Below are 21,680 nucleotides of genomic sequence, written 5' to 3'. Positions count from 1 at the left end.
TCACAGAGAACTAACTGTAGCAGAGTCCACATGCTTTCAATACGCCTATATCTTCCTGTGCCAAAGTGGTAGGATGTGGGTTTGGAGTCACGATTCCTCACACAGTGAGTTCCTGATCCTGCAAGTTCCACTAGGGAGGTGACAAGGAAAGTCCAGGCACAACCCTAAGAATTGGGTGGAAAAGAAAAAGAAAACTAATGCTACACTAAATTCTTGTGTATTCTAGATATCAAGAATGGCAGCAGCAGACCCCAGGAGTCTATTTTTTATTTTCTTTTGTATTCACAATGGTATATTACAAAAAAAAGTAATATGGGAAAAGTCAAAAACCAAAAGACTATGGAAATGTTGGTGCAAAAAATGAATGCAGAAACAGAGACGTCGAAGTTCATGAGCACAAATGTTTGAAGGCAAAAAAGCTAGTTGATAACGCTGCTTTTTAAAAAAAAGGAAAAAAAAATATAAACAGCAGTGTAAGAGTACAAAAACAAGTTGATAATGCCAAATCTTTGCAAATCCACAGGTTAGGTCTCAACTGGAATATTGCAGCTATGCTGGGATCAGAATGATTTCTTAGTTCATTCATGTGATGTAAGATTCCTTGGCTGGGCCAGCAATTATTGCTCATCCATAATTGCCCTTGATAAAGTCGTTGTGAGCTTTCTTCTTGAACCATTGCAGTATATTGGTGTAGGTAAATCCACAATGCCATTAGGGAGGAAGTTCAAGGATATTAACACAGTGGCAGGAAAAAAAAGTGTTATATTTCCAAATCAGTATGTTCATTGCCTTGGAAAGGATCATGCAGGTGGTGGTATTTCATGTATTTGCTGCCCTGGTCCTTCTCGGTGGTAATGGCCATAGGTTTCAAAGGAGTTGTCTAAGGAGCTTTGCTGAATTTCTGCAGTGCATCTTAAGGATGGTAAACAGTGCTGTTACTGTGTGGCAGTGGTAGAGGATATGGTGCCAATTAAGTGGGCTACTCGGTCCTGAATGCTGGCAAGCTTCATGAGTGTTGTTGGAGCTGTATATCGTCCAGGCAAATGGGCTTATTCCATCACACTCCTGACTTATGCCTTGTAAATGGTGAACAGGCTCTGGGGAGTCAGAAGGGAAGTTATTCACTGCAGTATTTCTAGCCTCTCACCTGTTCTTGTGGCCACTGTATTTATATGGTGGGTCCAGTCCTGTTCAGTTTCTGTTCATGACCTAATGCCATGAGACTTCAGGAGATCCAGAGTTGATGTTGAGGACTCGCAAGACTGTATATTACCTTCTGACTGTATATTACAGTGCTGCCACCTATCGATTGCTGTGCCTATCAAACTGGTGAGAACAGCAGATATCCAGGAATGGTGATGGTGTTGACTGGGACTTAGGTGTGTAAATTAGGATTCTGTGAGAATGACTAACTTAGGCAGTTGTTTGATTAGTCTGTGAGACAGCTCTATCAATTTTGAAATGAGCCCCCAGATGTTGGTTAGGAGTCCAGGGTTGACAGAGCTGTGTTTTCTGTTGTCATTTCCAGTGCCTACATCATTGCCTGGTGGTCCGTCTGGTTTCATTCCTTATTTGAGACTTTTTCATGGTTGATCCACCTAATTGGCTTACTGGGCCATTTTGGAGGGCCGTTAAAAGTCAAGCACATTGCAGTGGGTCTGGAGTCACCTGTAGATCAGACCGGGTAACAATAGCAGATTTCTACATGGGATAGTGAACCGGCTGGGTTCTTATGACAATTGGCAATGATTTCACAGTCATCATTAGGGTTTTAGTTCCAGATTTTATTGAATTCAATTTCTACCAATTCGAACTCGGGTCTCCAGATAATTAACAGCGTCTCTGGATTACTGGTCCGGTGACAATATCACTACATCAGCATCTCCTGTTATGGTTGTTTTAATCACCTGTTCAGACATGTTACTTGACACCTATGGTGCAGATGGGACTGGGGCTCGAATCTGAATCTTCATTTATCTTGAATGAACTGGAGTATTATGTTTCCCACCCTAGTATCTACTTTCAATATAAAATACCATTATTCAGATGAATTTCTACATAAATAAAGCTAAATTATAATATACTAAATCAAAACTCATGAGAACTGTATCCTTCCTACACACATACATAGCGATTTACATGGATTTAGATTTGTATTGTTCTTGTCCATAAATATAACCTCGAGGCTGAACAATGTATTACGAAAACAGAAATACAATGGTGCTTATAAACTTCTAGAGTCCTATGTACTGTAATATCTGTGCACTGAGGTTTACAATAACTCAAGGTTCATCACCACCTAATGTGAGTTACTGCAAGTTCAGTGAATTAGAGCCTGCAAGCTCAACACCCAACAAAACTAGCAGTAAAGATTACTCATTTTCTACCCTATCCATATCACCTTTATACATGAACCTCCAGATACCTTTAGACCTTCACTGATGCAAAGTTTTAATCATTTGAAAAATTATTGGACATTGACAGCCACCTGATACAGTTTTTGCCAACTCATTTAATATATCAACATCTTTTATTAATGTTATGCTCTCATCCATGCTACTTACTACGCCATCAATCTTTGTGCCAACAGCAATCTTCAAGACAAGGCTCCTCATTATCTTATCCAAGTCATTAATAATTATAGTGACCAGTTGAACTGAAAACATAAATCCTTGTGAGACACCACTAGTCACCTCCTTCTAATTTGAACACAAACACATTATTTCTATTCTCTGTCTTCTACTGACTAATCTCTTCAAATTAGTATTGCTGAAAAAAAAACATTTTGTCAAAGCATTTCATATTGCACTTATAGGGACAATTGCAATCAATACAACATTTATATTGTATGAGAGGAGAATGGTGTCTGGTGGGCAAAAAAGTGGACTAATTGGTAGAGGTGTTGCAACAGAGAATGCACCAGATAATGATGCCTGACAGTTATCTACCAAGCTTTCTTTAAATATTAAAATTTCAACGAGACAGATTAATTCTGATTGGTCAAGACAGACAAAGAGAACATTTACATGAGCTGCCTCTGTTCAAACTCAACAAAAAAATATTTGACAATATTCTATGGCCCATTTCTCAGGGCAATACCTTGATCAACCAGAGTCAACCTGCCTAGTTTAAAATTTAAACAAAGCTTATTAGTTAACTGCTAGTCATTATCAATGAGTGCATTCTCCTTGGCATCACTTCTACCAATTGGAGTCCCATTGCTAATAAATCAGCATTCTCCTCTTCTATAGTATAAGTATCACTTTCTCTTTACATTTGCATGCCTTACAAATTGTCCTGATGAATGTAAGACAAAAAGCAATTCTCAAATATGTCTTCATTTCCATGAGCTTTGATGTTAATTAACAGCCTATTGTGTTGAACAATTTCAAATTGTTTCTGGACGCTCATACAAACTACATCCATTATCTTATCCTGTCTCCTACTTCCTTTAGTTACTCCCTTGAAACATTCAATTATGATCATCAGATATGATCTATCCTTTACAAATCCACGTTGTCACTCTCTAATCAATTCAAATTACTCTAAATATTCAGATGCTTTATCCTCAATTACAGATTCCAATAACTTGATGAAATGAATGAGCAAACTGTTCTTTCATGTCTAGATATGGAATTGAGTCTAGCCTATACTGATGATAACCACTCTGCTGGCTGTGAGTGTCTCAATCAAATTGGATATTCTTAATGTAATGAGTATATTTTCACATCACAAGCCTGGTCAGAATTCAGAAAAATGTCTATAATTGCCAAATTTATAATTAATGTAACTCAGTGTGCAAAGGCTTGGTGAACAAATAGACATGATAGATTCAATTCTGATGTTATGTACTGAGGTAACTTGAAAGAGGCAAGTTCAAGCAGAATATTTTACTTCCTTATTTTCCCAGAAGAATCCTCAGGAATTGACACAGATCATGTCAAGCCACAGCAATCCTCAAATAGCAGAATTGAGATAGTGAACATGTTGGTATCACCAATAATGCAATATTTGAGAATAAGAGTCCAATCAACATGTTGAAGTCAAAGCTTGACATGCTTCATCATATATCTGCAAGCAGATTGAGAATAAAAGAAAACTGTTGACACAGATTGAAGACGTTGTTCATACAACCAAAAAGGCCATCAATGAGAAGGGATAATGTAATGTTTTAAAATTTGTAGATGACACAAAGTTGGGTGGAAGGGTGAGCTGTAAGGAGAATGAAATATGTTGCTGTATAATTTGGACAGTCTGAATGAGCAGGAAAATGCACGGCAGATGCAGTATTATGTGGATAAATGCGAGGTTATCCACTTTGGTAGCAATAACAGGATGGCAGATTATTACAGTTAAATTGACAGAAGAGAATGTTCAGTGAGACCTGGGTGTCTTTATGTACCAGTCATTGAATGTAAGAGCGCAGGTGCAGCAAGCAGTAAAAAAAAGTAAACTGTATGTTGAACTTCACGGTGAGAGGATTCAAATGCAGGAACAAGAATGTCTTGCTCTAATTATACAGTGCATTAGATAGGCCACACCTAGAATATTATGTACAGCTTTGGTCTCCTTATCTTAGGAAGGATATCCTTGCTATATAGGGATAGCAGGACTGATGTATGAAATGGAGTTAGTTAGGATTGTATTCACTGGAGTTTAAAAGAATGATGGGGATCTCATAGAAATCTATAAATTTCTAACAGGACTAGATGGGTTAGATCCAGGAAAGATCTTCCCGATCGTGGGCAAGTCCTGAACTAGGGGTTACAGTCTAAGGATAAAAGGTAAACATTTTAGGACTGAGATGAGGAGAAATTTCTTCAGCCAGCGTGGTGAGCCTTTGGAATTCACTACCACAGAAAGTGAATGAGGCCATTACGTGTTGTTAAGAAGGAGGTAAATATAACTCTTGTAACTAAAAGGATCAAGGGATATGGGGGAGAAGGCAGGATTAGGGCATTGAGCTCGATGATCACCTTGAACAAACTGAATGGCTGAGCAGGCTTGATGGACCAAATGGCTTACTCCTGCTCCTATCTTTTATGTTTCTATGAATGATGAACATCCAATAACTAATTCTACTGCAAGGAAGAAACTGCCTGTTTCAACAGGAAAAGACATCCTCATGAAGAAATTCAACAAGATTAAAGGTCCACTTGGTACTGCAAAGAGGTAATTGCCTGTTTCAGCAGGAAAGGCACTCTCTCCAAAGGAAATACAAATGTTTAAACATTGTTCAATTTAAAAGGACCTACAGACCTCAGGATATCAGGAAGCGAATCAAACCAGTAAATTAACAGACTTCCCAGTTTAAAGAAAGTGTGCTCTGGAAAAATAATAAAACCTCCAGATTACCTCTGTTTGCAAACTCAGAGGCTTGGGGGGAGATGGGTTGTGATAAATGTAATTATTTGCAAAATGTATAATATTAATAATAGGAAAAAGCTTTAACAAAATGTTACTTGTGGATCTGAAACTGAGGAATGCTTTAAACATCACCCACTTGGCGACATCATATGGACTTACAGGCAGAACCACCTATCTTCTCAGTGGAGTGGCAGCTCAAAGTCTCTATAATAATGTCTAACCTATCAATGAAACCTGTAACTAGTTGTTAATTTGCAATAACCTATCTTTCATTAACTACAAGAGAGCACAAAGTGGTTATCCATTACCATGCCAGTCCGAACAGGCCCTATTGTTTTCCACGCTTAGAATGGATGAAAGATCTAATCTCATGAATGTGTTATTTTAGCACCATTATAACCCTTGATAAAGTACTTTCTAAACAAGAACCACAGACCAATCCTTTGGCAAACAGCATAAATGATGTGGTACTATTTTACCAATCGGAAGATAAAAACATATCAAGGTTTGAGCCTAACTTTGTTATAAACTGGCCAGCATAAGATACAATTACTGAAGTATGATCCTGAGCTCCACTGGCAAGTTGTTTGCTACACATATAAGGATTCCATGATAGCTATTTGTAGTAAATTGAAAACAGAGAAATAGTCAATTATTCAATATAAAAGAAACGATTCATAAAGCATTAAATCTGCTGACCCATATACATTTGTATTGTATTTAAGTTATTTGTCACTGTCTTATTAACATTAAAAATCTAATTTGTATCCTGTTAAAATAATAACAAACATGAAAAATTCTACCTTTATAATATTTTCTCCTTTGCAGTTCACCTATTCTTCAATGTACTTCTAAGTTATTCAACCCATCAATTTCTTTACTAACTGTTTTTTTTTAAAGCTTACTTTAATGTGGCGAATAAAATGCTATCGGGTTTTATAAATAGAAAGCTGACAAGAACTATGAATAAGGTTTTCCTTTTCTAAAGTCAATGTACCAAGATTAGGGTTAGCATATCACATGCCAGTAACTGAAAAGAACATACTTTCCAAGTTAAAACTATGGTGTTCTGCCAAAGAAAATGGTTCCATCAAAGCAGACTGCCAACATACAGTAGGCATTAGCAATAAAGCACTAATTTAAATAAAATGTAAAATGAATGTTAGATTTTCCATTTATCACAACATGCAAATTCTCTAAACTGCTTTTACAAAACAAAATACATTGCTTAAAAGATTGTTTCATGTGACTTTACTTGTTATACAATTTTAAAGCTAAATAATAACAAGCACTGTTTAAAAGACATATGTAGAAGAAAGATTACTTTTTATGCTTTCTATTGAAAACTGGTGGACACAAGACTGATTGAAAACTTTACATTCTCTGAACATGACATCAGAGCAGACAGTGAAGTCCCCTGAAGACCATTCACTCCCACAGCCCTTTCTGCCCTTTGACACTGCAGGCAATACAAGTAAGCCTCATATGTTATTCTGCATTGAACACCAGATTTTTAAAATTAAACTTATTATTTTCCAATGCACATTTAATAAGAAATAATACATTCATGATCAACTTTAATTGTGCTTTCAGGGACTTCGGTCATTTCTAGATAATTTTTTATTGTGTCTGACTGTAGGCTTATGCCAAATATGCGAAAAAGTTTATAGTTTGAGCTGGTGCATGTGCAAAATAAGAGTTTATCTGCATCTCGTAGCATTGTAATTCTCTTCGATTTAAAATACATTGTCTAATGTCAAAAGTTGACATGGCCTTTATCATTTTTAATCAAAAGAAATGTAATATGAAGAAAAAATGGAACAGATTTGTTAAGCTAATATTTGTTAACAAAAAAACTCTTGTCAACTTATTGTTTTTATTGGCTTGTGTTTGTAATTCATTGTGTTTTATAATCTATGATACAGAACTGTAGACAATACATGTGAACTTTTGTGGTAAAGGCAAGAAAACACCACCCACAGTTTATAGGCTAGGCAGAAATACAGCTTAACAGTGCAAATTTTTAACAGTACTTTTCACTGCAGAAAAAGATCTAAATCCTATAGCACCACTGTTCATTAATTTTATACTTTAAACTTTTAACTGTAGAAGGATATTTATGGTATACTTTTCTCATCAGAATTTTTCTCTTTTTTGGTTATCCTAGCACATGTTAGATGCAGCCAAGAACACAAATATGCAAGTTGTCTCTGGTGCCTACCAACACTGCTCCCAGCCAGTTAAGAGGAGGCATGTGAAAATAGCCCATGGTCAGCTGTCTTGCCAACATTCCCACCCTCCCACCATTGGACAAATGCCCAGATTTGTGAACATGCTGGAAATGCTGAGAATGAGATTTATGATTAAAAAAACAAACATTACAAACTCATTTAAACATATGCAATAGAATTTCAGATGACATACATCAAAATATGCCACATTTTTCAATCAAAATAAGTGAGACACATTAGAAACAAACAGCAATTGTCAGCTCTGGGACAGTGCTTCATTCAACGGTTTTTGTTTGCAATATGTTTGAGATTAGCAAATTAGCAGAATTGAGTTCAAATCTTCAGCCCATTTTTTAAAATTTCAAGTGTAGGATGTGGCCAATATTTATTGCCCATCCCTAGTTGCCCTTGAAGTGGTGGTGAGCTGCCTTCTTGGACCTCTGGAGTCGATGTGCAGTAATTGGACCCACAATGCCCTTAGGGAGGGAATTGCAGGATGCTGACCCAGTGAGAGTGAAGGAACAGCGAAATATTTCCAAGTCAGGACAGTGAGTGGCTTGGAGGGGATTTTGCAGGTGGTGGCGTTCCCATGTACCTGCTGCTCTTGTCCTTCTAGATGAAAGTTATTGTGGGTTTGGAAGTTGTTGACTAAGAATCTTTGGTGAATTTCAACAGTGCATCTTGTACATGGTACACCCTGCTGCTACCAAGCATTGGCGGTGGAGGGAATGGATGCTTGTGGGTGTGGTACCTACCAAACAAGCTGTTTTATCCTGGATGGTGTCAAGCTTCTTGAGTACTGTTGTAACTTCACCCATCCAGGCAAGTGGGAAGTATTACTTCACACTCCTGAATTGTGCCTTATAGACTGTGGGCAGAGGTTGGAGAGTCAGGAGATGAGTTACTCGCTGCAGTATTATTAGCCTCTGACCTGCTTTTATGACCACTGTGTTTATGTGGTGAGTCAAGTTGAGTTTCCAGTCAATGGTAACTCCCCAGTTGACAATGGGGAATTCAGTGATGGTAACACCATTGTATGTGAAGGGGCACAGTGGTTAGATTGTTTCTTATTGGTGATGGTCATAGCCAAGCATATGTGTGATGTGTATGCTACTTGCCCCTTGTCAGTCCAAGCCCGGATATTGTCCAGATCTTGTTGCATTTAAACATAGACTGCTTCAGGAGTCGTGAATGGTGCTGAATATTGTGCAATCATTGGTAAACATTCCCACTTCTGACCTTCTGATAGAGGGAAGGTCGTTGATGAAGCAGCTGATTGATGGTTGGGCTTAGGACACTACCTTGAGGAACTCCTGTACTGTTGTCCTGGAGCTGAGATGACTGACCTCCAACAACCACAACCATCTCCCTTTGTGCTAAATATGACTTCAATCAATGGAGAGTTTGACACCTGCTACACTTTTATTCCAGTTTTGCTAGGGGTCCTAGATGCCACACTTACTCAAAGGTGGCCTTGATGTCAAGGGCTACCACGAGTATTCAACTCTTTTGTCCAGGTTTGAACTAAGGCTGTAATGAGTCAGGAGCTGAGTGGTCATGGTGGAACCCAAATTGGTCATCAGCGAGCTGGTCACTGCTGAGCACAGGCTGGTTGATAGCACTGTTGATGTCGCCTTCCCTCACTTTAGTGATGACCCATTGTAGACTAATGGGGTGGTAATTGGCTGGGTTGGATTTGTCCTGCTTTTTGTGTATAGGACATATCTGGGCATTTTTTCACACAATAGGGCAGATGCTTGTGCTATAACTGTACTGGAACAGCTTGGCTAGGGAACTGGCAAGTTCTGAACACAAGTCTTCAGTGCTATTGCCAGAATGTTGTCAGGGCCCATAGCCTTTGCAGCATTCAGTGCCTTCAATCGTTTCTTCATTTCATGTGGAGTGAATTGAGTTGGCTGAAGACTGGCACCTGTGATGCTGGGGACTGAAGGAGGCCGAAATAGATCATCTACTTGGCACTTCTGGCTGAAAATTGCTGCAACTGCTTCAGCCTTATCTTCTGCACTGATGTGTTGGGATCTTCCATCATTGGGAATGGGGATATTTGTGGAGCTTCCTCCTCCTCTGAGTTGTTTAATTGTCCACCACCATTTACGACTGGATGTGGCAGGATTGCAGAGCTGAGATCTGATCTGTTGGCTGTGGGACTGCTTAGCTCTGTCTGTCATTTGCTGCTTATGCTGTGGTGCTGTTTCTTATTGCTTCTCTGTAGTGTTGTGCATTTAGTTTTTTAAAATATTCATTCACTGGATGAGGGCATCGCTGGCTAGACAGCATTTATTACCCCTCCCTAACTGTCCAGAGTGCAAGGTTCTGATGTAGCGTACTGCTGTGCTGCAAATGTCTGAGTATTCCAAAGCATAACGTCAAATTCATTTCATGCATGCATTTCATTTAAAACAAAATTGCTAAAAACAAAACTGTCAAAACTTCAGATGAATTAAGTGTTAAGACAATTAAATAGTGTTGTACCTGCACTGGTGCCTGCACCAGTAGTTGCGAGGTCCCCACCCAACAGGCCACCTAAAATTGAAAACATACGTTTTGATTAGGAACAATGACAGGAAAAGAAAACACAGCAAACTCAGGGTGAATACTGTTGATACAGAAACTTTTACAATGTAAAACCAGAGTTTAAAATGGTGTGTCTCCTAACAGGTTGATGATATAAGTCTGATGTGTGAGTAAAGATACTTAGCATGTTTTCCACTTTTGAATGCCAGTTTGCTTCTTATTTTCAATTACACTAGCTAGCATCAATACAAAAAAAGGGCAAAATAGAAAAGTCTCTTCTTGTCAGTACACTATCTATCCATCAGTAAGTCCTCAGTTATGCCTCCTCACGGTGATACAAGGAATCTGGGTCTCTCATGGTCCAAGGCTAAAGCTTCAGAGGTACTTGGAGCTGTCTGGCTCCCAGATATGCAGTGGTCAGGTCCACTGGCATGTGGACATACCCTAGCACACATGAACCAAACTCCTTGCTATTGGCGAATAGTTTGACTCTCTTGTGGATACCTCAGGAGAGTGGAAGGCTAAGGGAGTAAACACTGACAAAATATCTGAAGCGCAGCCCAAAGGTAATCTGATGTCTAAATATGTCTTCTTTCTGGCAACGTCTGTAACCAAACTGACAGCAAACTTACTGCTTTGCATTTCTTTGTGCTCAGCTGTGAGAGGGAACTTGACATTTGTATACCTCAGGTTTGTGCCCTGGGGAGGACACTCTTATTTCACTGCAGAGCATTAATACCACACGGGAGACAGCAGTTGCAAGCAACATGTCCAACTCAAACAGTGTAGAGGACGGAGCGTATGTGTCTCTAATAGTGACAGAGACCATTGTGTCTATTCCCATCCATCTCAAGTCAGGCAGACCCTGGTTAGTAAGGAACAAACCTGCTATGGTTCATCTTCTCAATAAGTACTTGATACTTCAACCAGTGAACAGAATCACATCAGGTGAACAAATGAAAAGAATGAAAATGCCAATTTTTCAAATTGAAAGTTGCAATGTCAGGACAATATGCACTGATAGGACTGATAAATAACTTCTGGCTGATTGAAATCATATACAGGATAACATGGAGGAGCAAATTACTGCAGATACTGGAATCTGTACTGAAAACAACAAATGCTGGTGATAACAGCCAGTCAGACTGCATCCATGGTGAAAAAGCAAACTAACATTTCGAGTCTAGATGACTCTTCATCAGAACTGAAGAAAGTGTGGAGGGTCCAGCATTTCTGCTATAGTTTGGGGAGGGGGGGGGGGGGGGGTAGTGGTGTTGGGTGCTGGTGGAGAAAAGATGTTGCTAGTTCAGGTTAAGTGATTGGAATGTGAGAATAGCAGGAAAATGGTGTATCTCCTGCCAGACTTGAAAGGACAAACACTCCCACTGGGATGGGGGGGGGGTGGTGTGGGGAGGGCAGAGAGTACATGATAACAGAATGTAACAAGCTAAAAAGAAAAGGGAAGAAATGCTTCACAATTTGAAGGTGTTGAACTCAATATTAATTCCAGGAGGCTGTAAAGTGCCTCATCTGAAGATGAGATGTTGTTCCTCAGTTTGCTTTGTAATTCACTGGAACACTTCAGCATGCTGAGGACAGACATGTGGGCATTCTGCAAAGTGGTCACCCTGTCTGCATTTGGTTTCTCCGATGTAGAATAGGCCACATTGGAGGTGCACTTAACAGGCTGAAGACTAACACAGATTTCCTACAAGAGACCAGGCTTGCCAAGAACTGATCACTGACAGAGCAATATTATACAGCCATCCAGCAGGGGAAAGAATACACAGGAAAATCCTGGGCAAGGGGTAGGATACTCTTAAGGCTACAGCCCCCACAGAATTTAATTTAGCTGCATACTTTCAACGTGGAGAGCAGCAACAATAAATTGGAATTTGATTTTACCGTTCAGAACAAATTATAGGAAAAATAGAAGAAATCTGCAGTCACAGCTTTAAAAATGACAATCAGCAGCAGCAGGAGCTAACAATCCAATAGCCCCGCAGACAAATTTATGGCAAGATCAAACAAGGGTGAAACTATTGCCAATTTCAAAGCATTTCAGATCTTGTAAGAGAAGTGCGATAGGGTTAGGATCCATGAAAAAGTTGAAATTCAAGGAGGGCAAAAGGTATATCTTAAAAAATAGCACATTTACTGGCTGGGAAAGGCAGACGTAAGCCAAATACATACAGCTTGGAGTGACTGTTGCTGCATGAGGCACAGTTACAATAAGAACATAGAACATAGAACATAGAACATTACAGCGCAGTACAGGCCCTTCGGCCCTCGATGTTGCGCCGACCTGTGAAACCAATCTGAAGCCCATCTAACCTAAACTATTCCATTATCATCCATATGTTTATCCAATGACCATTTAAATGCCCTTAAAGTGGGCGAGTCTACTATTTTTGCAGGCAGGGCATTCCACGCCCTTACTACTCTCTGAGTAAAGAACCTACCTCTGACATCTGTCCTATATCTATCACCCCTCAATTTAAAGCTATGTCCCCTCGTGCTAGCCATCACCATCCGAGGAAAAAGGCTCCCGCTGTCCACCCTATCTAATCCTCTGATCATCTTGTATGTCTCTATCAAGTCACCTCTTAACCTTCTTCTCTCTAACGAAAACAGCCTCAAGACCCTCAGCCTTTCCTCATAAGACCTTCCCTCCATACCAGGCAACATCCTGGTAAATCTCCTCTGCACCCTTTCCAATGCTTCCACATCCTTCCTATAATGCGGTGACCAGAACTGTACGCAATACTCCAAGTGCGGCCGCACCAGAGTTTTGTACAGCTGCAACATGACCTCATGGCTCCGAAACTCAATCCCTCTACCAATAAAACCTAACATACTGTACGCCTTCTTAACAACGCTATCAACCTGGGTGGCAACTTTCAGTGATCTATGCACATGGACACCGAGATCTTTCTGCTCATCCACACTACCAAGAATCTTACCATTAGCCCAGTACTCTGTATTCCTGTTACTCCTTCCAAAGTGAATCACCTCACACTTTTCCACATTAAACTCCATTTGCCACCTCTCAGCCCAGCTCTGCAGCTTACCTATGTCCCTCTGTAACCTGCAACATCCTTCCACACTATCCACAATTCCACCAACCATCCGCAAATTTACTAACCCATCCTTCTACGCCCTCATCCAGGTCATTTATAAAAATGACAAACAGCAGTGGCCCCAAAACAGATCCTTGAGGTACACCACTAGTAACTGAACTCCAGGATGAACATTTCCCATCAACCACGACCCTCTGTCTTCTTACAGCTAGCCAATTTCTGATCCAAACCGCTAAATCACCCTCAATCCCATGCCTCCGTATTTTCTGCAATAGCCTACCATGGGGAACCTTATCAAACACTTTACTGAAATCCATATACACCACATCAACCGCTTTACCCTCATCCACCTGTTTGGTCACCTTCTCGAAGAACTCAATAAGGTTTGTGAGGCACGACCTACCCTTCACAAAACCGTGTTGACTATCCCTAATCAAATTATTCCTTTCTAGATGATTATAAATCCTATCTCTTATAATCCTTTCCAACACTTTACCCACAACTGAAGTAAGGCTCACTGGTCTATAATTACCAGGGTTGTCTCTACTCCCCTTCTTGAACAAGGGGACAACATTTGCTAGTCTCCAGTCTTCTGGCACTATTCCTGAAGACAATGACGACATAAAGATCAAAGCCAAAGGCTCTGCAATCTCCTCTCTAGCTTCCCAGAGAACTCTAGGATAAATCCCATCCAGCCCAGGGGACTTATCTATTTTCACACCTTCCAGAATTGCTAACACCTCCTCCTTATGAACCTCAATCCCGTCTAGTCTAATAGACTGTATCTCAGTATTCTCCTTGACTACATTGTCTTTTTCCTGTGTGAATACTGATGAAAAATATTCATTTAGCACCTCTCCTATCTCTTCGGACTCCACGCACAACTTCCCACTACTGTCCTTGACCGGCCCCAATCTTACTGTCGTCATTCTTTTATTCCTGACATACCTATAGAAAGCTTTAGGGTTTTCCTTGATCCTACCTGCTAAAGACTTCTCATGTCCCCTCCTGGCTCTTCTTAGCTCTCTCTTTAGGTCCTTCCTGGCTAACTTGTAACTCTCAAGCGCCCTAACTGAGCCTTCACGCCTCATCTCTACATAAGCCTCCTCCTTCCTCTTGACAAGAGATTGAACTTCTTTAGTAAACCACGGTTCCCTCGCTCGACCACTTCCTCCCTGCCTGACAGGTACATACTTCTCAAGGACACGTAGTAGTTGTTCCTTGAACAAGCTCCACATTTCAATTGTGCCCAGCCCCTGCAGTTTCCTTCTCCATCCTGGGCATCCTAAATCTTGCCTCATCACCTCATAATTGCCTTTCCCTCAGCTATAACTCTTGCCCTGCGGTGTATACCTATCCCTTTCCGTCGCTAAAGTAAACGTAACCGAATTGTGGTCACTATCACCAAAGTGCTCACCTACCTCCAAATCTAACACCTGGCCTGGTTCATTACCCAGTACCAAATCCAATGTGGCCTCGCCTCTTGTTGGGGAATCAAGGGCAATGTAAGCAATTTAAATTGAGGTTGCACCACCAGAAACATTATAAAGTGGGAATTAAAGTGCTAAGGGGACAATTTAGAAGTCTTAACAGACAGGATCCAACAGAAGAAGAATGTAAGGCGACTACAACACTACAATAAGAGTGCGAGTTCCTTAACTGAAGCCATGGTTATGGCAGGAAGAAATAATCAAAGTCAGAGAAACCAATGTTTCATTGGAAAAGCCGTTAAAGCAAACGGGAATCTTCATTCGGTAAAGCTATTGAAGAGGATAGGAATCATTTAATAGGCCATGGAAAATGGGAATCCTCCATTTTAGATGAAAACCCTCTAGTAAACAGAACAGAAAAAGAGTGTTGCTAAACTGCATAGCACAAAGTCTTTAAGATAAGGAAAATACAGTAAGATTGTGATACAGCAGATTTAAAAGCCTTTTAGATAAAGAGAATAAAGTAACACTGATATAATGCAGGATTAAAAAGACTTTAAAGCACAGACATCAAAGCATTGTTGAGGCACTGCAGAATTATAAAGTATAAGGTCAGAAGAATCAATAATCACGTTTGGAAAAATACCAGCAGAAATAAAACTTAAGTTCAGAAATAGGTCAGATTGAACACAAACTGGACATCTTGGAGAAAACAGAATTGCTTCCAAACATGACACTACATCTGCAGCTGAACAGTGAACACACTTTTGTATTGAATTGGGACTGTAGCTGGCGACATTTTAAAGAAGACAAATTTGATGATGTTCCACAAGCTTTTGGCATAAACTTTAATCTTGGAACAAATAAAATTCATGAAAAACCAAGATTTAACAGAAGCATTCAGCATTCCAAGGGAAATCTTTCGATGATTTCACAAACGAGTTCTTCAGATTTGTGGGAAATTGTGCCAATGGAGCTTTGAAATCAGAACTCATCAGAGACAGAACTTTTGTCAGAATTGCTGACTAAACTTTGTCAGATTTATTCCAATCCAAGATTTGATTTCAGAGAAAGCCGCTCAGATGGTGAACATCGTACCATAAATGTATCATGTACCTGATTGTTAACTTGCAATAAACTACATCTTGTTTAAGATAAGAGTCTCCTCTCGTTAGACTAACTAGTGGTTTTCCTCTACTAAATTAGAGGAAGCAAGCCCTGTCGACCTCAACCAAAACTTAAGATGGTGGCAGCAAATCAACCTTATGGCAACTTAGGGTGCAACCAGCTCATACACCATGGTGCCACCAGTGATTATCTGAAGATTTAATTTAGTTGCACTATTAGAAGCAAGATTGGGAAAATGCTGACTGATTTGAGGTGAGCATCACTTTTATGGAACATGGTAAAATAGGAGCTGGAGGAGGTCATTCATCCTGTTGAGCCTGCTCCATCATTTACCTCTATCATAGCTGACGACCTAACTCAATACCATTTTTTCATGCTAATCACATAATGCTTTACACAATTGGTGTCTAGAAATCTATTGATCTTCATTTTGAATATACTCAATGACTGAGCTCCCATTGCTCTCTGGGGTAAGAGAATTCCAAAGAATTACCATCCTCTCAGCAAGGAACTTCCTTTCTTCTCAGTCATAAATTATTCATTCCTTATTCTGATATAGTATCCCCTGGTTCTTGACCGTTCTCTCCCTAGCCAGAGGAACAATACTTTTTGCACCTACCCTGTCTAGTCATTGAAGAATTTTGTTAAGGACCATCAAGTCAACAGGTCTGCTTTCACTATTTAGCAGAGGTTTGAGTGAGAAGACTCTGAATGCACTAAGGGTCACTCATAATGATGCGCATCAAACTGCTAGGCAATGCGTTAATAACTACTTAGTTACAGCTTTGCCAGAATACCCAGACATTTGTCCACATAGGGAGTGTTAGGGACATTTTGGAAGGCATCAAAAAGGTAACAAGTTCATGGTCAAATAAAACAAAAGTGGGGAAGGTCATCACCAACTATTAGAAAGACAAGTGGAACACTGTCTTGAATTGTACTCTAGGGAGAACAGTGGGTAAGCATTAACTGCAAAGAAACTATGGCTGTCATGGTAACTGTGGAGATTGAGCTCACTGAGTAGAAAAGTTATTGAATCACTTGTCAATAACAAAGCTCCACATATTAATACAATGCTACCTGAACTCATCAAGCGGGGAAACTGGCACTTCTATGGAATCTCCATAGACGTCTGTGTCTCTGGACAAGGCTCAAGGATATGCATGAGATAAACATTTTGCCTTTGCATAAGAACAAGGGCAACAGCAGAAACTGTGGTAACTATTAAGGCACCCCCCCCCCACTGAGTATCATGGGAACAGTAATTGTCCATGTTGCCCTTTTCTAAAAACAAAATATTTCATAGGTAGTGCTGAGCTACCTTCCTGAACAAATACAGTCAATCTAGTTTAGGTACACCTGCAGTGCAATTTTTTTTTATACATTGATTGATGCAGGTGAGTGTCTTGGTGCTCTTGTTAGCTAACAGAGGTTGTTGCTTGGAAACTGCTGTAGAAGGAGCCTTGGTGAATTGCCAGAGTGCATCTTGTAAAGGGTATACAATGCAGTTGCTGGTTGTGGAGGCAGTTAAACTTGAAGCTGATATACTGGATGGGGTGCAAATCTAGTGTGCTGCTTTGTCATAGATGTTGTCAAGCTTCTTGTGTGTTATTGGAGCTGTACTCATTCATTCAGTCAACTGGACAGTGTTCCGTCACACTCCTGACTTATGCCTTGTAGACAGCAGACGCGCATTGGGGAGTCAGGTGATTAGTCAAGGAGCCTCAGAATTCACAGTCATTGAGCTTGTCTTTTAGCTACAATACTTAGTTGGTTGGTCCATTTCAGTCTCTGATCACTATTGTATTCAAGCTGAATAATAGAGCATGAAATAACAGCAGCTTGATTGAGAGCACCAAACTGTGAGCCTACCAAGCCTGCATCCATTTGAGCACTTCTCTCGATTGGGAAAAACTGAACAACATATGCTGTGCAGTGACTTGGCTGAACTGTTTCCATCTTTGCTTTCTTAAACATATCCTCAGCATCTCTTGTCAGGACAAGAAGACCGACTCAAAGTGCCCAGCTGATGCTAATTTCAATAGTATACAGTCATTATTATGTCAACACCATCAATGCAGTTTCGGCTACAGCTGAGTGACGTGACTCACAGCTTTAAAGCATATGATACACTTAGGAAGCATTCCCCTGTTATCTATAATATGCAAGATAGTGACTAGCCTAAGCAAATATAAACATGTAATAGCCTTTGTGGTCACATGGTCAATATACTCTATTTATTAAACTTTAATTTTTTTGTAACATGCATTCACTGAAATGCTTTTATGAGACATTGAAAGAGCCGTAAGCAAATGGTAACTCATTTGAAATTTACAACTTTAATAAATAAAAATAAAAAGCTTTAATAACAGAACAGTGCAGAGTTTAAAGCCTCATTGTTATGTTACGAATACAAGCTAATATCTCAGGGGGTTTTGTTGCTGCCTTGTGTTGAGTAATGGATAGACAGACAGAAGAATGATTTCCCTCCATTGAAAGCAATGAGAACACTAGAGGGCAGCAAAACAGTTTATGTCACACATCTGCGTCCACTGATAAACAACAGAGGCATACGAAAAACAAATAAGCAACACAATGGTCTGCTTCTCTGGGTAAAGAGTTTTACAGTTACTCACATTTCTATTGTTTTTAAGATTAGTGCATTAGTTCATTCAGCACCACTGCTTCAAGTGAAAAATAGAACAGATTTTTAACCTAACCAATTAGTGGGAAAGTTAAGGATTTGTATCAGTTGTCTGTTTTACACACAGTCTGATTTTACTTTCTATTGATGATTAATATGACCCTCATTAACAACTGAGTGATCTGTGTTATGACCCAGTCGCAAGTATAACAAAGCAAGTCATTTTTCCTATTGTCAAGGCCATCGGATGAAATGGTAAACTGGATTTCCAGTTGTTCAGCTTGATGTGAAAGATCCATAAACCTATTAAAACGGATAGCCAGCTTTCCTAGTGCCCTGACAAATAATATTCTATCGACAAATTTTAAAAAATTGTTAACTAATCATTCAGTAGTTGTGTGCAAAATGGAAGGTGTGCTCACACATGGAAGAACAAAGACTGCACCACACAGTATTCTTTTGCATATGAAGGATTTTAGGATGTTTGTTGCAGGCAGGATTAGCAACTGTGTAAATGATATTTATTTTATATGCTTGCCTATCTTTATTTGATTCCAAAAATCAACAAGCTCTTAAAAACAAAGCTGAATGTTACATAATAATTATATCACTCAGTTGCTTGGTAACACGGAACTTGGGTATTGCTGAAAAGAAATGTGCCATCAAAGCTTTTATCCTGTACTCATCAAGGCAAAATCAGGTGGAGGTGTTGCATGTAACCATTGGGATTCTTCGGGCTTAGTCGTGACATCATAACTAGGGCCTGAACCATTTGCTCACTGTGCAAACTTGATGCTAAAATAAGGGAACATCAAAGCTATCCTGAGAACATGATCAGATTGTTGCTCACATGCAAACTCACGTCCTGAAAACTACCCAGTGTACCTCAAATTACTTTGGAAGAACAAGGTGTTTCAAAAATTTGAGTAACAGGCGAAGCCAGTGCAGAAGCAACACAAGTGGTTTTGTCCACTGTCTAGCCAAAAGATAGTCTGCCTATCACGCAAATGAATAACGTGCTATATGAATTTTAGTGGTGTGCTGCCAGTGGGTAGGCCCTATATCCTGATGACTGGCAGATTGTACAGACAGTATCCTTTCACTTGTTTGTAACAAGTACTCAACCAACCCAATGCTTTCAAAACTCAAATCATTGTGCCCAATAATTGCTGTGAGCAAATGACATTTGATATACAATCCTAGTCAGGCTTGCAATTATGCATCCTTGAAGCTACATACATTCACATGTAGGGCCCTATCCTTTCAAAATAGAAGAAACGTCTCCATGTATTGTGTCTTTTTCAATAAACAGGAGCTTTGGAGACAACCATTTCCTTGTGCATTCCCCAGAACAATGCCTTGACCAATTACAGTCAAAGTGCCTTCTTTGACTTTAAACAAAAATTTGACAGTTAACGCATTCTCCATGGCAAAGCCTCTACCAATCAGAGTCCATTTGCCAAACATCCATCATCCTCTTCTCATTCAGTATAACTTGTTCCCTTTGAGATTTTGGTATTTTTGTGATTCTGTTCTGATGTATGCAAGATGAAAACCTTGTACAGCATGTCTATTTTCTCAGCAATATTCATTACTTGATCATCTTAATTTTTTTTACAAGTGAAGAAAAGAAAAGGTGAAATGGGGTTTAGATTAGGGAACCTCTCTTGGTGGGAACACTTACCCTATTGATATGATGTGCTGGCTGACTGGCTGGACTAAACCATTCATGTTGGCCTCCATGTTTCTCTACAAGAAGCCTGGAGCCTGCTACACTTTAAAAGTTTTTCAAGCCTATAATCATTCACCTCTCTTTTTCACTTTCCCTCTGGCTGCAGACAAATACACCTAGAGCTTGCATTTATATCTTTTGTTTCTTGATTTTGTTATGTTTTCATTTATCTCCTGTTTGTATCATTGAATGATCTGTAAGTTATATGGCAATTTCTTTTTTCACCTGTCCTTTTTCATTTCTGTATTTTGGTTACTTTTAAAATTCAATTTATGTGAAATATTTTCTACTTTTAACGAAGGGTGCGAGCCTAAAATGTAAGGTAGTTTCTTGGTGTTTCCAGTATTTTTATTTGTCTGTCATGATTTTTCTTTCCTTCATGCTTTTTAACCTTGAGGAAGATGTTCTGTATCAAGTGCCTTGGATTTTCACCTAGGTTTCTCAACAAAATAAATAACCCTAAGCTTGTTATTAAGTGGCCATAAATACAATCACACACGTCTTAGCTCATTGTCTCTGCTACTCTTTCTGATCACCTACAAAACATGGGACATTCTTTTTATTTAAAAAGACATGTAAACGATATCCTTAATGTGTCAAATGATAGCAACACATTTGTGAAGGTTCTAAGAAACATAATTCTGACTTTGCATTTATGAAGAATTTACTCAACATGAAAGACACTGAATCTTACCTCCGTTTCCTGCACTTGGTGGCCGTTGTGTTACTCCAGGAGACATACTGTTCCTCTGCAGAGAAGGATGCCCCAGTGGCATTAAGTTGTGATTGCCCAATGAGTTTCCTGGGCTACTGTATACCAGGCTGTTTTGGTTGGACACTGGGATAGAAACTGGCATCTCAAAGTTAGGTGGTGGAACAGCCTAAGCAACAGGAAAGAGCAGAGAAAAACATCAAAATAGAGGAGGAATAGGCAAGCTACAAACAAGCCTGAATTCAGTTCAGACCATGCTGTAGTGCTTAGGCCTGGCAAAACACTTCAATGACTTTTATTGATTAGGAAGCAATTCTACCTAATAAAAGCGTTAATTAAAATATATCACATAAATGCCAGAAAATACTTCCTAAATGTGAGAAAACTTTGAACAAGCAAACCTAGTAAAAATCAACTTTACTGGAATTAACTTGCAATGAAAAACAAGTTCTACATTATTTAACATTTCATTCTGTATTATGAAGGCAAAATATTTTGAAATAGCAATGATTTCAAAGGGAGCTGGATGAGCTCCTGAGAAACACAAATTATTGAAGTAAGTTAACAGGTTGTCTCTTTGAACTTATTTGCTTTCAGTTGCAGTTTGGTGAAGTTTTCATTCTAACTTAATTAAGGATTTGTCTTCTTTGGGCTTCTTCTTCTCCTAGGAGATTGCTAATTTTCCAGTGGCCAGGGGTTAAAAGGTGCTAATGTACAATAGGTGGCAACATGTCTGGATAGAACTGGATGATTAACCAGTTGGTTTTTTATTTTTTTATATATAATCATACAAAAATGATTAGTTTCTTTTGGGATATGGG

The 21,680-nt window shown here is 39.3% G+C and overlaps 1 protein-coding gene across 2 annotated transcripts in view; it reads right to left on the bottom strand.

The window, feature by feature from the left end:
• The window catches only part of mef2cb (myocyte enhancer factor 2cb), a 134,209-nt gene extending 113,186 nt beyond the window's left edge, over positions 1-21,023 (bottom strand). For both annotated transcript variants that reach the window (XM_048592620.1, XM_048592627.1), the window contains exons 1-2: positions 20,842-21,023; positions 10,092-10,142 (exon numbers count right to left, since the gene is read on the bottom strand). In XM_048592620.1, the coding sequence (XP_048448577.1) occupies positions 10,092-10,142; positions 20,842-21,004 (214 nt within the window). In that variant the 5' untranslated portion in view covers positions 21,005-21,023. The remainder of the gene's footprint in view (positions 1-10,091; positions 10,143-20,841) is intronic.
• Between the last annotated feature and the right edge of the window lie 657 nt (positions 21,024-21,680).

Source organism: Rhincodon typus, chromosome 3 (genome assembly GCF_021869965.1).
Source record: "Rhincodon typus isolate 14 chromosome 3, sRhiTyp1.1, whole genome shotgun sequence".
In the NCBI taxonomy this organism is placed as follows: domain Eukaryota; kingdom Metazoa; phylum Chordata; class Chondrichthyes; order Orectolobiformes; family Rhincodontidae; genus Rhincodon; species Rhincodon typus.
The sequence above is the reverse complement of the archived record's forward strand: the minus strand, read 5'-3'. Positions and strand labels throughout refer to the sequence as shown.